Source organism: Anabrus simplex, chromosome 13, assembly GCF_040414725.1.
Source record: "Anabrus simplex isolate iqAnaSimp1 chromosome 13, ASM4041472v1, whole genome shotgun sequence".
NCBI lineage: Eukaryota > Metazoa > Arthropoda > Insecta > Orthoptera > Tettigoniidae > Anabrus > Anabrus simplex.
In genome coordinates, this window is record NC_090277.1 from 79,599,095 (window position 1) to 79,621,351 (window position 22,257).

General features: G+C 39.3%; 1 protein-coding gene across 1 annotated transcript in view; it reads right to left on the bottom strand.

Moving 5' to 3' along the window:
• Positions 1–22,257, bottom strand: part of obe (obelus) — a 191,283-nt gene that overhangs the window by 142,316 nt on the left and 26,710 nt on the right. The window contains exons 8-10 of the mRNA XM_068230014.1: positions 19,845–20,022; positions 11,658–11,776; positions 4,333–4,478 (exon numbers count right to left, since the gene is read on the bottom strand). Coding sequence (XP_068086115.1) covers positions 4,333–4,478; positions 11,658–11,776; positions 19,845–20,022 — 443 coding nt within the window. The remainder of the gene's footprint in view (positions 1–4,332; positions 4,479–11,657; positions 11,777–19,844; positions 20,023–22,257) is intronic.

Consider the following 22,257-nt stretch of genomic DNA (forward strand, 5'->3'; position numbering starts at 1 on the left):
GTTTCCGTGTTCCGATATACAGTAAAAGAGACAAAAATGTCGGTCGGTCACTTGCTTTCTTGGCTTACGCTGCGTGAACCATCAACGATAGACCCCAAGTGCAGGTGTACGAATTGTAGAGCATAGAAACCTCTACAAAAACTTCCGCGATGGTATATACCTATTTCCAACCGTTTGCCCTCTAGAAGCGATTTTATGCTATACTCAGCGGTAAAAAAATATAACTCCTTAACATTAAATAAATATTTCGATATTATCCTTGAATTCCTCATCGAAATAAATTGTTTGACCTCCTCCAGTATTTTATAAGGATTACAATAACCTTGTCATGACATTATTTGCATGAATGGTTCAGAAGTTATGGCCATTTTAGACTGTAGTGGTAATACGTGTCAGCAGGACGGGCGAGTGACCTTTTTTAAACTTTATTTTTGTTACTATTATTGGAATCACATTTTCTGTTCATTTTTCTAAATTATCTTGGCTGATAAACGATGTATAACCTGAAAGTCAATCAATCATAGGTTACGGAAGTAAACAAAGATGAGAATTGAATCATTGCGCATGCGCAAGCATTACCAACTTCGGAGATGTTCAGCTTAGTAAAGCTGCACATGGTCCCCCTACTGTGAAACTCGTAGTGTTTAAGCCAAAGAGTAAGCCTTGCTTAAGCGGCGTGCGTGGCTTACTAAAGTTTCGGCTTAAACTCAAACTGTGAAACCGGGCCTAAGGAAAGATGGAACTCCTGCAACATTAAATGAAGAAAATTGCAAAATCTTAGCTAAGTATTTTAACTACCTTCTAAACTTGAAATACCAGCCAACCCCATCAAAACAAACAAACCAGTGAGCCAAAACATGCCATCTTCTCCACCAAATCGCGATGAAATCAAACACCACATAAAGAGACTGAAAAACAACAAGGCCCCTGGTGAAGACTCCATGATTGCAGAACTGTGGAAACATGCCCCAGAAAAAGCAATCGACATCCTACACCAAACCATTGTAGATATATGGGAGAAAGAACAACTACCAGAGGCCTGGAAGCTCGCCTTTATCCATCCTTTACACAAGAAAGGAAATAGAGATGTGAACAATTACCGTGGAATTTCTCTTCTGTCAGTAGCCTACAAGATCCTGTCACTATCCATCCTTGAAAGACTAGAACAGCAAGTTGAACACAAACTCGGGGAATACCAAGTAGGTTTTCAGAAAGGCTGATCAAGTGCAGAACAAATACTTAACCTAAAAACCATAATAAGATACCATATGCTGACAGGTCGAACCTATGTATCTACATCTGTAGACTTCAGGAGAGCATACGACTAAATCGATCGTGATGTGTTGCTTAACATCCTTGCAGAAATGGGAGTCGATGAGAAACTGCTGGCGATAATAAGGGCAACACTAACTAATACCAAATCCAAAGTAAAATTCCAAGGATGTCTCTCTGAACCCTTTGAGATCAAGACAGGCGTTCGACTGGGAGATGGGCTGTCACCTCTTTTGTTCAACTGCGTACTTGAGAAGGTAATACAGGAGTGGCGAAAGACGTTAAAAGAAAGAAACCTTTACAAACCCGTGAGGATTGAAACAAAGAAAAATGGAGTTGAAATAAATTGCTTAGCTTGCTTAGTGCAACAGAACAGATCAATGTGTTCAAGGAAGTAGCAGAACAAACAGGTTTACAAATTTCCTTTCAAAAGACGGAAGTAATGTCAAATATCAAAGATGATACGGCACAACTAAACATCAAATATGGAACGATAAACCGTGTTAGTAAATTTAAATACCTTGGGGAATGGATTCAGCAAAATAGACTTGACAAAGAGGCCATAGCAGCAAGAATCAAGAAAATGGAATTCACTTTCCAAACCACCCGCAACATATACAACAAAAAGTGTTTTTCCCTGAACGCAAAAATTCGTCACTACAACACTGTCATCAAACCAGTATCGCTGTATGCATCTGAATGCCTTATCCTGTCTGAGAAATGTTTGCTTGCAGATTTAGAGAGGAAAGAAAGAAAGATCCTACACACCACACTTGGTCCAAACTACAAAAATGGCATCTACATTAGAAAATCCAAGCAAGAAGTATACTGTAAGATAGAGAAGATCACGGACACAATGCGCAAAGGCAGAGTTCGCTTCTACGGTCATATCAGACGCACGATCGATTCTCGATGGACGAAACGTATCTTCAGTATATTTGACTCAAAACGCAAAAGCCATGGTACGTTAATGTCAAGAAAGATCTTAAAGAACTGGGCCTACAAGCAGAAGATGCACAAGACCGAAATCTTTTCAGAGCAGCCATCAAGACTTTTGGGACTTTCCGGGATGAAAAACGGGCAACTGGTGGTAAATGGACAGAAGAACGTCGTACTAAACACAGTGAGCTAATGAAGACGATGTGGATCAAGCGAAAAATGAACACATGCCAGAACGTAAAGCGAGGCTTATCGTGGTCCCCAGTTGGCCGATTAGCGAAGTTGAATGAATGAATAATAATAATAATAATAATAATAATAATAATAATAATAATAATAAAAAAGTGCATTTCATGTAATGTTTGGAGACAGTGCTAGAATTTCAAAAGCTTCCATTGGTAGAATTGTTTGCTGTTTTGTTGGAAATGAGTATAACTAGAAGGCCGAGCATATTTTCTTATAGGGTCAAAAACTCACGTTATATTGCATGGTTGGGAAATAAGTTCTCAAGAAACAGATTCCAATTGATCTTGAGATTCTTTCATCTTGTGAACAATGATAATCTATCACCATCTGGTCACCCTGACTACAACCCATGTGCCAAGTTCGATCCCATTGTTGAACATGCCAATTGTATATTACGATACCGTTGTACACAACTCTTAAAATACTGAAGATAAAAATGTGAAACATTACAATTTTATTCATATGAAATAAGACATTTCGAAGAAGTCATCAATATTTATCGCTGAGTTGAATTTTGATTTTTAATTTTGGTGTTTTAAAATTGTTTAGAAAATATTTTTTCAAAATACCAAAGAGCGTTTTAGTGTTGTAATTTAGTTCAGCAGTAAGAGTGCCTTCTTGTTAACATTCAATAAAAATTTCAAGTCATAGTTATAATATTTGTGAACTATATAGTCCAGAGAGTGAGAACCTGCAAAATTCTCTAAATTTGTCTGGCACTCTTGGCATACTGTGAGCACCCAGGCCTGGCACTAAGAGGGTTAATGACGGGCTAGGTATAAATTTAAGACTCCTAGCAACTGGTGATTCGTACACTTCACTTATATGTTTTTCTTGAGTATCAAAACAAGCAGTGTCAGTTATTGTGCCTGAATTGTGTAAAATTTAATACAACAATCTCAATGAAGTAGACGAAATGAAGAAAATCGTCATAGACTAGCTAGGATAGTATTACTTTGATGATATAAGAATGATTATCGATGGTAAGGTTATTCAGAGAGGAGTAAAGCTGGAAATGAAACTTCATTAGAACAGAGCTAAAGCAATATAATACAGAATTTAAAATACTGTATGTTATAACTTCGCTTGCAATTTGATGGTCAGTTTTCAAAAGAAATAAAAAAGAACTGTATTCCGCGCTACAAATTTGCGTGCTCTAATTGTGTCTTCATGCATGGGTGAACCCAAATGTTAGCGGAAACACAAAGTTTCATTCACAAAATTTCAAGATAATTTGTTTACAAACATGACCGAAAAGTTTACAAACATGCTATTTCGTTTCTTCTTTCGTTTTGGCTGTTAATTGGACCACGTTAATTTGGATTCAGCTTCATATATTTTGGGGCTTTAAACCTCGTCCAGTAATCCATCTTTTCACTCTGCAATTTCCTCCTTTCTTCTGCCCATGGCGATTGGGTACGGGATAAAACTTTTTCTTGAAACCTGTTTGTGGCCTTGATCCTCGATTTGTAAGCATCCCTGTTGCTGATTTCTGTTCCTTGTATTTCCATTTCTTCCAGATCCTTCCCTCACCTCCTGGTACCAGCGCACCTCAGTTTTCCTGGTCTCATAAAATCTTATTATCTGATTGGTTATCCGTGTTTATTAACAAAGTTGAAGAAAACATCTTGCTGTGGACACACCTTTATAGCGCAAAAATTGAAAACTTCACCTCACATACTGGACTCCTCATCCTCTCTGCTATGACAAAGTGATAGAGAATATCCTTCACTTCACACAACTTCATCGCATATGCATCTTACTCATTCTCTTAAGATTTTCCCCTCTACCAGCTTAATTAAACTGCTTGTATTTCTTAGCATAACCACCAAAAACTGACAGTAAATACAAAAACAAAACAATTATTTGCCCTACCTTGTCCAAAGAGTCGATAGCAATCAGCTTGTTGCCAACATCAAGAGGAGGCGGTGGAGAGACAGGTATATTAACTTCCTCATACATCTTGGTATCTACCCGATTAACTCCCTCAGGGAGCATCATTCTCACTCCAGAAATGAAGCCTGTGGACATGTAAAATGTACTCTACATTAGAAACAGAAATATTCAATTTACATTAACACACATATATAAAATTCCACTTAAAAATCTAGTATTAAGTTTTCAAAAGTTACAGACATGTGGTATTTAAAGATGTGAAACCAGCTTGTGACACTGTATTGAAACAGGGACTAATATTGAACTATTGTAATTCATTCTATGCCTAAATATGGCTAACCTGAACAAAAGTATGCTGTCCAATAGCTACTTTCAACTATTTACAAATTACACTATCAGTGGATTCAGAAGTTTAACAACAGTTTACCACAAGGGTCTGTGCTGGCCCCTCTGTTATTTCATGTGTACACATCTGACATTACAAGAGTCTGCTATAAATTTCCTTATGCCAATGACTTAGCTACTGCCACCAAACATCAAGATAGGTTCTTAGACTGGGTATCCTGAAGAGACCGAGTACATTTCCATAACTGGAGACTACAGCATAGCATGAATATGACAGTCAGCCATTTTCCATCCCAACAAGATAGCAGACACACTATTTCAATGGTAGCACGCTGTTACAATTCTCACCCAAAATATCCTGTTGCGGTTCTTCAGAGAACAGAGACACAAAAAAGCATTCTCCATAAAATGCGCAGCATCTTGTTGCAGCCGAACAATACAATGCACGTCATATCTAGCACTATCCGAAGTACTCCAACATACGGATTACCATCTCTTACTCAAGTCACTCCACTAGACTTGTACAATCCGAATGCCTTTCTTCAAATATACAAAAAAATCTTATTGAACATTCTCCTTCCAATCCACAAGGATATCAAGAACCTTAGTCTAGGTGAACTAGAATACCCCCAAACACGTCCGAGAACAGTCAAGCGAAAGACAGAGTCAGGGCTCAGTCTATCTGAGGTATGGAAACAGCAGTATAACGAGCAGCTATCGAGTAGTTTATAGACTGATCCAATTCATGTTCTAGGAATGCAGTACGTGATCGCCAAAACCCTGCAGTTATAAATTGCATCTCCATTTGTGAGTCCAAGAGGAAAAAGTGGAAGGACACTATTTATTCATCAGAGATGGAAGTAATAGAAAAAGAAGTGAAGGAGAGGCTTTAAAAGAAAAGAATGACAAGTCAGTGTAGGAAGGAGCTATAGAAAGAGAAGTCAAGGAAAAACATGTAAAAACAAAAGGACTAGGACAATCTCCATATCCTGATACACTTCAAATAGACAGGCTCTCACATCAATCCCATTTCTTCTACATCCGTCTCTTTTAGCCCCCAAAGAGCTTGTCTCTACTTCCCAGTTTCATCAGGTAAAAGAGCCATCAAAAGAGGGCCCCCTCCCTCTTACCATTATCATCCTATTAAGAGTTCCTTTTTTTTTATATGACTTGACTGGATGCCTGCTTGTCCCTTTCCAATACTTATTAATATGGAAAAGTGAACACAATTTGATATGTTAATGATGTAGTGATATTGGGTAGGACGAAGAGGAAGTTCCGTGATGTCAAGCAATTGAGGAGTTCGGTGTGAAACTCAGCATAGTTAAGAGAAAGACGATGCTGTCGACCAGAGGAGAGTGAGTTGATAGAGTGGCAAGTAAAATATGTGATAAATTATTGGAGGCCATACAAAATAACTTATTAGAAGACAGGAAGGTGGGCAAGAACAGGACAAGCGTCAGAATTTTACTGGAGTGTTAAATGTTATTACTTACCAAATTACAGGTCTCCCAAATTATATTTATAGGCAGCCATATTGATTTTCCAGCCAAGCATTACTCCAGATTTCTCTGGTTAATAAAATGTGAATGTATGGTAACCATCACCATTTGCAGCAGCATTATTAATGGTGGTGGTGGTGATTTTTGTTTTAAGAAGTACAACGAGGTAATCATCCTCTCTGAATACATTAGTGGAAAAGAATTTAAAATAAAAACAATTATTTATTCAACAAAGGAATTTGGAAAGGCAGTACTAAATAAAACAAAAAATTATTGAATTAGGCCAAAAAATTACTAACACAACAAAAGGGAACTGTGTTCGCTGAATAACAGTACACTTTTAATTTATATACCCTTGAATAATCCACTGTCGCACATAAAGCAGATGACGAGATCAGCAGTAGTTGCGCCACGGCTAATATGCATTCGAGTTTTTCCTGAGGACCGAGGCTCCGTCTTAGGCCAGAGAGATCGGCACACACTGAGGATGTGGGCCATGGTGAAGTCGACACCACAAGAACCCACTGGGGGATCTTCCCAATTTAGGAGATAAGACTGCGTAGATCGTAAGTGACCTATCCTCAGCCTACACAATACTATGGCATCTTTCCGTGAAAGTCAAAAAAAGAGGACCGCCACATGGTAGCTGTCATCTTAATTGATCTCAGCTTATTGGGAGTTCGGAAAACTAGCCACTCCGATTCCCAGGACGCCAAGATGGTTCAATGTAGCTAAGAACAAATATCTTTAGCAGGTACACTGACAGATCCTGGAGGTAAAAGTACTGCTTCCTTTGCGGCTTCATCCGCAAGTTCGTTTCCCGCAATCCCAACGTGGCTTGGACGCCATGCGAAAGTGATTCTGGTCCCAGCATCACTTCACCTGGCTAAAAGGTCATGAATCTGCTGCACCAGTGGGTGTTGCGAGAAACAGGCTTCAATACACTGCAGAGAGCTTAACAAGAAGGTACACAAAGTGGCTTCTTTCGTTGCCCAGTGCAAACTGCAGAGCCTCTAAGATGGTGTAAAGCTCCGTAGTATACAAGCTACATACACTAGGAAGTCAGATCTTCGTGCTCATTATCACAGGTGAAGAAAGAGCAACCAACAATATCTCCAATTTTAGAACTATTCGTGAAGATAAGTTTTGCGGCCAAACATTGGTGAAAGAAGTCCTCGAAATACCTCCGATAAACGGAGGAATCCATGTTCACCTTGGGTTCATGGACTAGATCTAGAAATTTCTCCAGGGCAACTCTATATATATTGCCTTCTATGTCTGACTGACATGGTTGCCGACTTCAGAATACAAGCTGAAACTTGCAAAAGCAGGCTTGTCACAAAGACATTAAGTCATAAGCATGCGTAGCAGCAGTGATAACGGACGATGCATGGTTACAGCGTCCGTGCTCCTAGTAATACTACGAGCATGCCATGCAAAATAATTCTCCATTAAAGAACAGGGTATTCTTTACAGAGGAATTGTTTACCTCATGGTTTAGGTATTCTACTAATGTGAAGTGTACAAACGATTTCTCAAAATCTGAACGAAGCCCTTCAGTGCCAAGAGACCTATGTCCAGGCCACCTTGTTTGCTTATACCAAAGCGGGCACAAGAAAGACAAAAGAATTTGGGGATAGTTCCCCTGCAGCAGCCCACTAGAAGCCCTGTAACAGTAGGTAGTGTCATTAAGGTTGCTAGTGGCTTGACGTCGCACCGACACAGATAGGTCTTGTGGCGACGATGGGATAGGAAAGGCCTAGGAGTTGGAAGGAAGCGGCCGTAGCCTTAAGGTACAGCCCTAGCATTTGCCTGGTGTGAAAATGGGAAACCACAGAAAACCATCTTCAGGGCTGCCGACAGTGGGATGCGAACCCACTATCTCCCGGATGCAAGCTCACAGCCGCGCGCTCCTAACCGCATGGCCAACTCGCCCGGTGTGTCTTAAATAATTAGTCGTAAGCATGAAGATCTTTCTGCCTTGGTCCAATAACAATGGCTGATTTGATGATGATTGATAAAGGGGCCTAACATCTAGGTCATTGGCCCCTAATGTTACGAAATGAGATGAAATGTAATGCCAATTTAAAAGCCCAAAGTCATCCACTGACCAGAATTCAAAACGTGATGACGAATGGATGAATATGAATTTAAAACAATCAGTGGATCCAACCCACAATGTCCCACATTCCCACAATCTAATGTAAAACAATGGTATTACCGACCCAGGGACTGCTTCTAAAACACAATCCTGAATCGATGATGCTTGTAGTCTAAAGGGATCCAAAATCTAGGTCATCGGCCCCTCATATTGGTACTTATCGCTAGGAAAGTAGAACCATGGTATTTGTCATGTGGTACTAATCAAAAGTAGCGTAGACTTGCGGTATTCCACACATTACGGTAATACTCACAGGTAACATAATGCGCACATGTAACACAGACCTATGGTGTTTCTCACATTGCGGTGCCATTTGCAGGCAACGCAAACCTATGGTGTTCCTCACATAGGTGTACTAATCACAGGGACTCGTACTATCCAGTGGTGTTCCTCACATAGTACTAATAACAGGTACTGTGCAAACCAGCTGGAAGCACACACTGTTGCTACTAATCACAAACCTATTGTGTACCTAACATCGTGGTACTATGAGCAAGTGCATGCAAGTACAAACTATACCATGCACCAATCCTGACATATGCTGCAGGAATATGAACATTTACAGTACAGAAGAGTAAGATTTAGACAGTAGAAATGGGGTTTCTTGGAAGCACAATGGGTAACCTAGGGGAGATAGAACTCAGTACTAATTACTAGTAGTCTCATGGTTCTAATTCAATCATCCCTTGGCCGCCCTTTTAGTCACCTTTTACGACAGGCAGGGGATACCAAGGGTGTATTATTCGCCTGCGTCCCCCACCCAAAAGGGGGATGTGTGAGTGGTCTGTGAGAGCTATTTTATTTCGCTCAAGTCCACTGGCAAGCCGGTTAGAACCCCCTATCCGCCACCTGGGATGCGCCACGGAGTATCACCTCTATCCCTGCTATGCCAGCGTAGTATGTTCATGGCATGACTGATCTGGAGTGAATGATGAAGCTTATAAAATGGAAAGAGATATTGTACGTGTCCAGGATATCACCTTTTCATACTGTAGTTAGAGAAATCTAGAAGTATACAAACTACTTTACTAAATGGACCAATATTCAGCAGTCTTGAAGGACTTATTATTAGCAGAAATTAGATTGTTCATGCTGCAACTTTCAGGCAGGTTTCTGCAGATCAACAGACGTTGTGGGTCCCGTAAATCACCACACTCGCAACGCCTGTCTTCAGTGATGTATCCCCATTTCTTCAGATTCACCTTGCAGCAGGACACTCCAGTTCTCAGCCTATTTAACCGTCTTCCATGTAGCATACAGCAAATGATAGCCCGAGACAGGTGTCTAACATTCTCCCAATGCTCTTCCGGTAACCAATCTCGCCACAGCTTGAGTCGACGTTTACTAGATGATGGTGCAATTGCCACCGTTTACTGCAGGAGGCTCCTTCTTGATCTTCAGTGAGAAGATATAAGGAAGAGACTTAGAGGCAGGTCCACAAAACAATGGATAACATCAGTTGTAGAGAATATTGCAGACTGTCGCAGAGATGAAGAGGATAATAATGGGAAGATAAGCAGAGATGGATAGCCCTGATACATCACCCAATTCAGGGAAATCCTGTAAATGGAAAGTGAAGAAGAGAAGGGGGGATGAAATTTGTGAACAGTGCATAAAACACTCACGAACAATATTCATTAACGTTACTGGTTTTACATCCAGCTATTTGTAGGTTTCAGAGATGTCATGACGACTCACAGAAGTTCTTTATGCACCAATAGATCTACCAACAAAATGCTGGGACTTCTGAGCACCCTCAAGTATCACCAGATTGAGCCAAGACCATGAGAAAGATGATATAAATCTCTACAAAGGATAAACCAAATGAGAAGCTACTTAAAGGAGTGAGGATGCCCACCACCCTGATATGGTTGAGGGGTAGACAAGAGCTCATATACATAGAGAAAAGAGACTGATGAGGCAGCCCATCCATTTGAAGATGACCGAGTATGAAGATGCAGAGAAAGTTGTCGTTCCCTCTTATCACAATGGCCAGTCATTGTGTTTAACCTACTACAGGCGAACCTCTCTTCTGCGGACACTGTCAGTTCCATGAGAAAATGTCTGTTACGACAGGTGTCGGCTAAAACAAGGTTTTAAAAATTAACTTAATATTTTAACCCCAAAGAACACCTACCTTAAATAGCTTATAATTATAGGTCTTTATTTTGATCTCTAAATAATTTGTAACTAAATATTTGCCTGTGAGATAAGAGAAGTGATTTTACAACCTTCACAATCATTACGACTCCGGGAAGTAATCATTCAGGTAGGTGTACAAATTTAGCACATCTTTTTCTTTACCATGATATTCTGCAAAAGGGAATACCGACCTCACCTTCCACATTATTTGCGATTTATCACCCTCCTCCTTGTAACACTGATCCCTCACTTGCAGTTTCTTTGCTCGAGCAGATGTGAACCACTCCTACACCAAAACGTTTACTTGTGCAAAAACTGACTCCCACTCTCTTTTCACTCCTTGATTCCTATTTTACCCCCACTCACTTAAAATTGCATTTTTATTCTTCACAATTGTGTTTATTTGAGTTTTCCTGCAGTTTTTTTTTCTTTCTTTTTTTCTTCAGGGAGCTTACCTTACTGAAAGTCCTTGCGCACTGCATCTTTTCTTGTCTCAAGATATAAACACGCTCGTCCCTCCTACCGATGTTTACTTGGCGATGAAATGCTACAACAATCAGGATATGAATATCTCGTCCCTGTCAAGTTTAACTGAACTACCTGACCTCGACCTTATAACCAACAATCTGAGTTATAAATGGAACGATGCAGGCTAGGGTGGAAAATCCCTTCGTAACGTGTGAGTAAACAGTCACTCGTACATTCGCGGACAACTAGAATTCTAAAAACGTACACAAATTAGAGTGCAAGAGGACCCTAACAAAAGGTCTGGAACGAGCCATGTACAGAATGTACAGCTACTTCAGCATTCCTACGTACGTTTCTTTCTCTTTTTTCCTCAGACTTGAAATAGTACAAACATTCAAAAGGAATTCTTGTATGTCTACAGAATGATTTTAAGAGAAAAAAATGACACAGCCCTGTGTAAAGAACAAGTCCTTGAACATTTAAAGCATCCGCTTAATACAAGTGGACGAGGCAAACAGCATTGTCCGCTGTCCATAAATTGAGGTGTCCGCTTAAATGAGGCTTATTTAACATGTGTATTATGTAAAATAAAATCGCTTCTGTAGAAAAATGTTCGTATGGGGAGGTGTCCGTTAGGGAAGGTTCGACTGTACATATTTCCACCTCTCTCCATATCTGTACCTTACCTGTCTTCTGCTGAGCTTGGTGTTGAGCATCGTACACATGAGGATAAACTTCCCGAGTCTGAGCCGGTCGAAGTTTGTCTCTGAGGTTAGGAGCTGCTTTGCTCTTCCCAACCGGTTCCCTGAAACTAACAGAAAACATACATCATTACAGCAACAGGGAGATGAATTGAATAAAACTACATACTATCTTTGTGAAAAAATAAATAAATTACAAAACAAACAGGAAAATGCCCAAATACCTTCACTTCATTCACTATGATTAAAGATAACACAGAATCTACTAATAAAGTGATGAGTGCTAATCTGCTAATAACCACGTAAAAAGCTAGTGTCTTTTGAAACGTGGTGTTACAAAACAAATGTTTTGCATCTTGTGAACCGTACAATGATAAGAATACAATGATGAAGGAATTAATAAAACAACCGAAGTTTTTTAAATTTGCTTCACGTCGCACCAACACAAATAGTCTTATAGCGACGATGGGATAGGAAAGGCATAGGAGTGGGAAGGAAGCGGCCATGGCCTTAAATGAAGGGGTCAGAAGCATAGTGGGCCATCTCCAGAAACCGGTAAACTCAGATAATGCCATCTAGCGGGATAATTTTTCACTTCCTATCTGTTATGAAAGTGGTCCACCTCGAATAACTTCCATTCGTGTAATATTGTGCCTTCAAAATATTAAGCAAAATAAACTGCCCTCTGCCCACATCCTCGCAGCCAACCTGAACATCGCTAATAGTCATGTGACATTGCCATACGTCATGGCAGACGCTGAGACAGGCAAAGATGTAAACAAAGCAGTGAAATAAAAATAAAAAGATTACATACTGATCTCGATGAAAGGTAAGAAAGGTCCACCTATTCAATAAAATTCAATTGAGTTTATTCTTGTTCCGATGTATATACTTCTACAAATTCACTGTCCTAAAATCTAGTAGCCAATTGTAGAATTTCGAGAGAAGAGTGCTTTAATTCAACTAATAGCAATATGCTAGTGAACTGAAACATGGTTGGTTATTAGATTTAACACTGTAATATATGACAAACTCAAAGAAAGTTTCTAATGATCATGAATGTACTATTTTAATTGTTAGTGTAAGCACCTGAAGAGGATCCATGGATTGAAACATGTATTGAAATTTAGATATAAAAATAAATTTAACAACATATATAGTGTTGATTAAGTTTGAATGTCAGAAGTAACCTCTCGATACTATGTGCTTCGGAGAAGGATGTTGTGAACAGAATCTGTGCTACCCATGAAGCTTTTCGACGTCTTTCCCATAGTGTTTTCCTGAATAAATATCCGAGGATATGCGTCAAGCTGTTGACATTTTATCATTACCATATGCATGTGAAACCTGGACACACTACTGCCGAGATACCAAGAAAACATTTTCACCGGCAAAAGCTCTTGTCCATTATGGACATTAGATGAGAGGATTATGTAACCAATGTGTCAGTTCTTGAAAAAACATAGATGAACAGCATAGAAGCCCCCATCATCTCAGATGGACTAGTCACATCTAACGAATGAATGACAAACGACGCCCACAACAAACCTTCTACAGTGAAATTTGCACTGGCAAGAGAATCATGCTACAAAGATCCACTCAAAAAAGACCATGATGAACACAGGCATAAACCCAAATACCTGGCATGATCAGGCAGAAGACCGCATCTGCTGGCATGCAAACATTTTTTTTATGCTAGTGGCTTTACGTCGCACCGACACAGATAGGTCTTATGGTGACGATGGGACAGGAAGGAGCTAGGAGTGGGAAGGAAGCGGCTGTGGCCTTAATTAAGGTACAGCCCCAGCATGTGCCTGGTGTGAAAATGGGGAACCACGGAAAACCATCTTCAGGGCTGCCGACAGTGGGGTTCGAACCCATTATCTGCCAAATACTGGACACTGGCCACAATTAAGCGATTGCAGCTATCGAGCTCGGTGAGTGCAAACATCTCAGCAGGTGTTGTAATATTTAAAGAAGTACATTGAAGAGAAGAAACAGGGTCTCAGGAAAGACAGAAACTTCGCCAAACCCATCCACATCTTCCACATTTCATCAGGTGCAACATCTGTAACCGATTGCATGTTCTATGCAAGGATTGGCTTTCTAAATCATCAGCAGCACCATCATAGATTAACACATGGAATAAAAACACCCAAAATATGAACTAGAGGAATTAAACAGGCACCGATGTGCCAGACAATGTTTCCTGTGATCATTTTGCAAGTTCTGACAATGACCACAATGTGAAATTAAACTCCTATCTCTTACAGATTATCACCTCATTCATATGAGGCATTCCAGTACTCAATCTGCTGCCTTGTAGACAAAGTGGAGAACTACTAAAGGCTAAGGGAGTTCATCCTGACAGAACAACCCTGCACTGCATTAGGCATAGCAAATCAACAGAAGACGAAAAGAGGAATTATTTTCAACAAACAAAATTCATGAAGGTGGTTTATCGCCATTACATTTCAACCAGTGGATCTGCTGCCATTATCTCAGTCTTTTTTAATGATATCTGAGTCCTATCTTTTGTGCTACATTTTGTAGACCTGTTTTGATGTCTGTGTTCACCATCATCAGCTTCGTTTCCAGCTTCCTGGGTCGGGTTGTGAATCAAGGACCTCCATCGCTGCCTGTTTCTCCACCACTCTTCTCTTTTGTCTGGCTCCATGGCTAAACGGTTAGTGTGCTGGCCTTTGGTCACAGGGGTCCCGGGTTTGATTCCCGGCAGGGTCAGGAATTTTAACCATCAATGGTTAATTTCACTGGCATGGGGGCAGGGTGTATGTCGTCTTCATCATCATTTCATCTTCATCACAACGTGCAGGTCGCCAACGGGAGTCAAATCAAAAGACCTGCACCTGGCGAGCCAAACATGTCCTCGGACACTCCTGGCACTAAAAGCCATACGCCATTTCATTTCTTCTCATTTTTTTTAAGTATATCTTCTGGTTTTCTTCCCTTCTTCTCTATGCATTCCCACGCTGAATCTGTAAACTTCTTTCATGTTAACTTCTCTGATAAATTTTTTTTTTGGCACACTCTTCTCCCATTCTCATCATATGCCCATACCACTTTAGCTTTATTGCTTCTATCCTGTCTTGGAGTTTCAAGATTCCTGTCCCTTTCCTTATCTCTTTATTTCTATATCTATCCTTTCGGGTCTTGCCCTCGGTACCTCTTAGGAATTTCATCTCCGCTGCCTGTATTCTACTCTCCTCACTCCTCATTTCCCTAGTACGCCTCTTCAGCGAAACCTAGGCCATCAATGACAGGTAATGGTGGACCTTTGAGGATCCAACCAGCCTTCGGGCTGAATACCCAACAACATAGAGTTTGAAATAAGAGAATGGTACAAGGAAAATCCTAAGAACATAAAAACTAGAATGAAGAAAGATAAAATAAACTTAAATTGCTCGGAAATTGGGGATGACTATGCACTGCTAACTAATAACATTCAAGAAGACATTCAAGAGAAAAGATGGGAATTTGGAAAAGACATAGTGATGACATTTATTGACATTAAGAAAGCTTATGACAGTGTGCCCAGACATTTGATATGGGACACATTAAGGAAAAAACAACAGAGTCGAAGTGCAAATGATAAAAGCTATGTACAAAAATGTGTTAGTAGTGTGAAGACTAGTATACGAAAAACCAAATGCTTCATTGTTGAAACAGGTCTCCGACAGGGAAGTATACTATCCCCCATACTATTCATCAGAAATTCATAAGAACATAAGACAGGCAACAAAAGTCATGTTTGCAGATGATATAGTGATATGGGGTGAGGATGAAACGGAAGTTGGATTTCTTCTCATTTTTTAAGTATATCTTCTGGTTTTCTTCCCCTCTTCTCTATGCATTCCCACGCTGAATCTGTCCACTTCTTTCATGTTAACTTCTCTGATAAATTTTTTTTTGGCACACTCTTCTCCCATTCTCATCATATGCCCATACCACTTTAGCTTTATTGCTTCTATCCTGTCTTGGAGGAGAACCCATACTAACCTATGCAGCTGGATCGTGGACTACAACAAAACGAGAGGAGAGCAATATATAGGCAGCAGAGATGAAATTCCTAAGAGGTACCGAGGGCAAGACCAGAAAGGATAGAATTAGAAATGAAGAGATAAGGAAAAGGACAGGAAATTTGAAACTCCAAGACAGGACAGAAACAACAAAGCTAAAGTGGTATGGGCATATGATGAGAATGGGAGGCGAGAAAGAGAGAGAGAAAAAAAAAAGAGCGAGCTTTTTCAGAGAAGTTAACATGAAAGAGATGGACAGATTCAGCATGGGAGTGCAAAGAGAAGAGTGGTGGAGAGACAGGCAGCGATGGAGGTCCTTGATTCACAACCCAACCCAGGAAGCTGGAAACGAAGATAATAATGAACACAGACATCAAATAACAGGCCTACAAATTATAGCACAAAAAATAGGACTCCAGATATCATTAAAAAAGACTAAGATAATGGTAGCTGATCCACCAGTAACAAACCATTGTCGTCTACAACTCTTCTTCCAGTAAACATTCTTCAACAGTTTACATTTCCAGACTCATGAGTCCTATCCATCTAGGACGATGGCCAATGATGGTAGCCTCAATGCTTATAGCATGTGTTTCCTCAAGAACAACAAGGTTGGTGATCCGGTCCACCAATTTGATGTTCAAGATGTATCTAAGTTTTCGCAGATGGAAGCACTCTAGCTTTTTGATATCCAGATGGTAGAGGGTCCCCGATTCACAACCGTAATGCAGTGTCGATATGACAACAGGATGGTTAACCATCATCTTGGTATGCATTGTAAGGTCCTTATTCATGAAGACACGGTGGGATAAACGTCCAAATGCTGCATGGACAGCACCAATTCTCCTATCAAGATCTTTTGAACAGTTAGCATTTTGCGAGTGGATACTTCCTAGACAAGCAAAGTGGTCGACCTGCTCCAGTGGAGTATCCGGAATGGAGATATAGTTAGGTGGGAGGTTTGATCCAGGTGCAGGCAGTGAGAGTACTTTGATTTTCTGAACATTAAAGGAGAGGCCAAAATGATCGCAAGCACTCTTGAAACAACTGACTGACTGTTGCAGCTCCTCAGGTGTGAGAGCAGGTGCAGCAGCATCATCTGCATACTGAAATTCCGTAATGGAGGAAATCTTAGTAAGCTTTTGGGAGCAAAGTCCAGCCAGACTGAACAGTTCCCCCCATCCAAGCGATTTCTGACCTTTACACCTGCGTTGTCTGTAGATGTTCCATATAGTATGGCAGCTAGGTACATAGTGAAGAGTGCTGGAGCAAGCACACATCCTTGTTTCAAATCCTGAGTGATTGGAAATGGATCAGAGATAATATCTTGATGAACGAATTGCTCAGACGTATTATGAAGAGCCTTAAACAGATCTACAAAATGCTGTAGACAGCCAAAGTGTTTTAGTACTGTCCACATAGCTGGTCTCGGGACTGAGTTGAAAGCCTTTTCCAGATCATAGAACAGTAGGTATAAAGGAGTCTGTTCCTCTCTGCATTTTTCCAGGTTTTGCCTTCCACAGAAGATCATATCTCTTGTGCCTCTGGACATTCAAAAACCACACTGCGATTCGGATAGGGTCCACTCGGAAATAATCTGCAGGCGATTATTACAGATAGTAATAAAGAAATGGCGTATGGCTTTTAGTGCCAGGAGTGTCCGAGGACAAGTTTGGCTCGCTAGGTGCAGGTCTTTTGACCTGACGCCCGTAGACGACCTGCGTGTCGTGATGGGGATGAAATGATGACGACGACACATGCACCCAGTCCCCGTGCCAGCGAAATTAACCATTGATGGTTATAATTCCCAACCCTGCTGGGAATCGAACCCGGGACCCCTGTGACCAAAGGCCAGCACGCAAACCATTTAGCCATGGAGCCGGACACGATATACCCCAATAGATGCCACATAACAGTAATGTAATAAACCACAAAACATCAAATAACATGAAAGTAAAAACAGTGAAAGAATTTAAATACCTACGTGAAAATATAATATACAACTTGGACAAGAAACCTGCATGACAAGAAAGAATTAATAAAATGACAAAAGCTCAAAAATGAACATGGTCTATGTACAATAAAAATGTCTGTCAATCAAAACAAAATTAAAGCATTACAAGACTGTGGTTCAACCACGAATATTTCGCGAATTTTTACTTCTTCCGATTTTCTTATAACTTTAAATAGTATTTTATTTCTTATAGGTTCCGACTTGGATCAGGATCTTTCCAAATCATTCATGTATTCACAACTTACAACACAAGATCTTCAAGTACCACCTTAGCAAGAACCTCAGTTACTATTTCTCAAAATAATGTAAACCATTCCAGAATACAAATCGACATATCGAACTGTTCAACGGACATTCTAACTATCAACATCAATACATAGTGAAAAAATTAACTCATTTATTTCTGCTTGCATGGAACATTAATATAATTCTTCCATTCTTAAGTCCAAGTTGAAGCTCCAATCGAATTTTATTGTACATATTTTATGTGGAACACCATTCGACTAAATGTTTGTTTACTTTTTTAACGTGTCAAACATGGCTACATAACTTCAATGAATTGACTGGTCAAAAAGTAAAATATTATAGAATTAAGCCTACAATCAAATTTCACTATAGGCCCTAATTATATATTACAAGAACAATATTTCTTTTAACAAATTAACCGTTTAATTAGAAATATTAAGGTGTACACCTCATAGAATAATGACCATTCCCATTTTACTTACCTTTTATTTGTGTATATATACATATATACTATTTTAATCATATAATGTATATTTTTAATCCACCATTGTAATCACACCATAAGAATCATGATCTATACTTGTCTTTGTTTAATTATTCTCGGCTGATGATGACAGGGAATCTGTCGAAACCGGTACCGAATGTATAAAAGTTGTGATGTTTTAACTGTAATGTAAAACTTTCACACAATATATAGTATTGAAAAGGTGGAAATTATTGTCCTTTCTTTGATGTACATAAAGAGGTGACATACCTACTTATTTTTTCAAGTCACTCAGAGAAACAGAATCGTCAAAATGCTAAGAGTAGAGAGAACAATAGCTAGAACATGCATAAATAAAAAACATCACAAAGATTGGTAATGGTGAAAAGTGCCAAATGAAGTCGTGTACAGAGAACTGGCGCCCATCACAAATACTGTACAGAAGAAGAGGATCTCTTTTTTTATTTTTTTTTATTGATCACATTACGAGGACAACAGAAACCAGATTTCCAACAAAAATTATAAAGAAACTCTGGAATCTGAAGCAACAAGCAGGGCAGATTAAGGAAATTAGAGAGTATATAGAAGAAGAAGAAATAACTGGACAATTTGCAAAAAAAAAAAAAGTAAGATTTAAACTAAAAATAGACAAACAACATACAATGAAAAGGGTATTTACAGATGAGGAAGGAAAGAAAAGGTCAGAACGAATGAAAAGCTACTGAGCAATTTGGACAGAAAACCTACCGAAGACGACTATCAGAAAATTTATTGAAGTGGTCCAATGAAGTCGTAAAAGCAGAATAATAATAATAATAATAATAATAATAATAATAATAATAATAATAATAATAATAATAATAATAATAATAATTTAAAGAAGCTTCAGGAGGAGGCTGCTGGAGGGAAGGATGATAGCCATGCCTATGGGACGACTATACATGAAGTATGAAATGTGATTTAAGCAGTAAACAATAAGGCCCTAGTGTAGGTTAAGTAAAGACTTGTCTTGGTCTTGTTGCACAGTTGAGATTAAAATGCCTCCCTCATTAACGTTACAAGGTCAACATCAATATTGAAGTTCCCTCAAGACACGGTCGGTACTCCCTCTTTGGTTGAGGGTCAGCCTAGAGATCACATTCCCGAAGTTGACTGTGTACCTGAAATGTATCCATACCCCTCCACACCCCGTGAGTGAGACCTCTCCCACACACTGATAGTCACATGAACGAAATTAATCTAACTTCCTAATGTATGAAGACTACAAACCCTCACCATATATTGCTTTCTAGCCTGCATCCCTATTCGCAGACCAAATAATATGTTATCACGCCATAAATTGCAGCTTATGAGATGAAAAGAATTAATTTTCATTTAATAACCAATCTTACTTCTTTGCTTTCACATCAGCCGCTGTGATAGGAGGCTCTTCATCACTGTCCTCATCTCCACGGGTAGTATTTTTCATTATTCTCTTCTCTTCCTTGAGCGCTTGCTTCAGCATCTGCTTTTCTTGTTCAGATTGCACAATAACTTGGCAACCGAAATTCGGCCTCCTCTGCTCCAGGACTGCAAAAGAAAATCAAAAGTTACAGTAGCTCACTTCATTCCCCATGTTTTAAGGAAATGATTTTTTTTTAAACAACAAGAACCTCTGAAGCAAAAACCTAAGCAATATCATCCAACAGATCAACTACACAGCATTATTCGAAAAAAAAAAAAATCACTGTGCTCAGACTATGGATGTACATTAGGCTGGAAGTGTGAATGAATGTATGGCTTTCTAGAATCTTACAGCAAGATAAATTGGTAGAAAGGATTGTTGTGTAACTCTTCCTGTATTCACTAGATCCATTGTCACATGAGATTTAACTGTTTTAGTTTAATATAGAGTTACTGTACAGCTACCGAAAAATTTATGTTGGTGTAGCATTTAGTTGTTTAATTTAGTCTCAAGTATTACTCGATTAACATCTAGGTCATCAGCCCCTAATGGTACGAAAAGAGACTAAATGTAATGAAAATTTAAAACTCCAAAACTCATCCACTGACCAGAATTCAATATGTGATGATGAAGAATGAATGGATGAATATAAATTTAATCAGCAGATTTAGCTCACAATATTGAAAGTTAAAAATAATTTCAAAATTAATCCACTGTCTAGTATTTAAAAAAAAAAAGAGACAATGATTATGCACTTAAAAACAATCACTGGAGCCGACCCGCAATGCTCCACCTTCCCAGAAGCTATCTTAAAACAATAGTGTATATTGACCAAAGGTCTGCTTCTAAAGCAAAATCCTGAGTCGATTATGCTTGTTGTCTAAAGGGGTCCAAAATCTAGATCAACAGCCCCTCATAATGGTACTTATCGCTAGGAAAGTAAGAACCATGGTATTTTTCATGTAGCAGTACTAATCATAAGTAACGTAGACTTACGGTGTTCCACACATTGTGGTACTATTCTCAGGTAATGTAATATGCAAAGGTAACGCAGACCTATGGTGTTTCTCACATAATGGAGCCACTCAACGGCAATGCGAACCCATGGTGTTCATATAGCTGTACTAATCACAGGGACTCATACTATGCATGATCCTCTTCACATAGTGGAGTACTAATCACAGGCAACACCCAGACCTGTGGTGCTTATCACAACAGTACTAATCACGGATACCGTAAATCCCATAGTGATTCACCCTCTGTTGCTACTAATCACGAACCTATTGTGTACCTAACACAGTGGTACTACTTGCAATTTTTTTTTTGCTAGTGGCATTACGTCGCACCGACACAGATCTTATGGTGATGATGGGATGGGAAAGGCCTAGGCGTTACAAAGAAGCTGCCGTGGCCTCAAGGTACAGCCCTAGCTTTTTGCCAGGTGTAAAAATGGGAAACCACGGAAAACCATCTTCAGGGTTGCCGAGAGTGGGATTCAAACCCACTATCTCCCGGATGCAAGCTCACAGCAGCGTGCCCCTAACCGCACTGCCAACTCGCCTGGTACTTGCAAGTAAACAGAGGCTTACAATAATTGAAAATCATCCAACTTTTTGATACTTATTAGTTATTAGCAAATTAATTAATTATAAACAGTACATGTTTCGTTCTTATTTGAGAACATCTTCAGCTGTTCCTTAGCTTAAGTGAATTACCGAGTTTTTAAGTACATTATTTTCAGGTACCTTGTTCCTCTTAAAAACTATTTGAATATTAAGTGGGTGGTTAAGTGGGTGAAATGAGATGGGATGGATACACAGGTAGCCTACTTAAAAACTATATCTATTCGTTTGAATAGTTGTTGTTAAAAAGTTTCAAACTCTGTTACACTAAAATTATTCCGCTTGTCTTCCTGTTAAAAAGTTTTTGTTAATGACTCCTTGTCACTGTTCTAAATATTGTTGAATGTTCACTTCTTTCTCTCCTTCCAAGTTGGCTGTGTTTGTTTTGAGCTTACATAATATATCTTAAATTGAGTATAATGCAGTACCTTGAAGCTGATTGCCGTTCGTTAATTATAAAGGGAGCTTCGTCACGATTTCTTACTGTTGTTAAAATCCAATCCTACCGTGACTTTGGAGGAGCTACGTTTGAAGCTTATAATTAATTAATTTGCTAAAAAGCAAATAAAAAGTATCAAAAAGGTGGATAATTTTCAATTATTGTAAGCCTCTGTGATTAGAATTTGATAAGGAAAATGAAGCTGATTTCTTGCAAACTTGCAAGTAAAGGCAACACATGATGTTCCTCGCGTGATGGTAATAATTACAAGTATAGCTGAGACGGGCAAAGCGTACCCA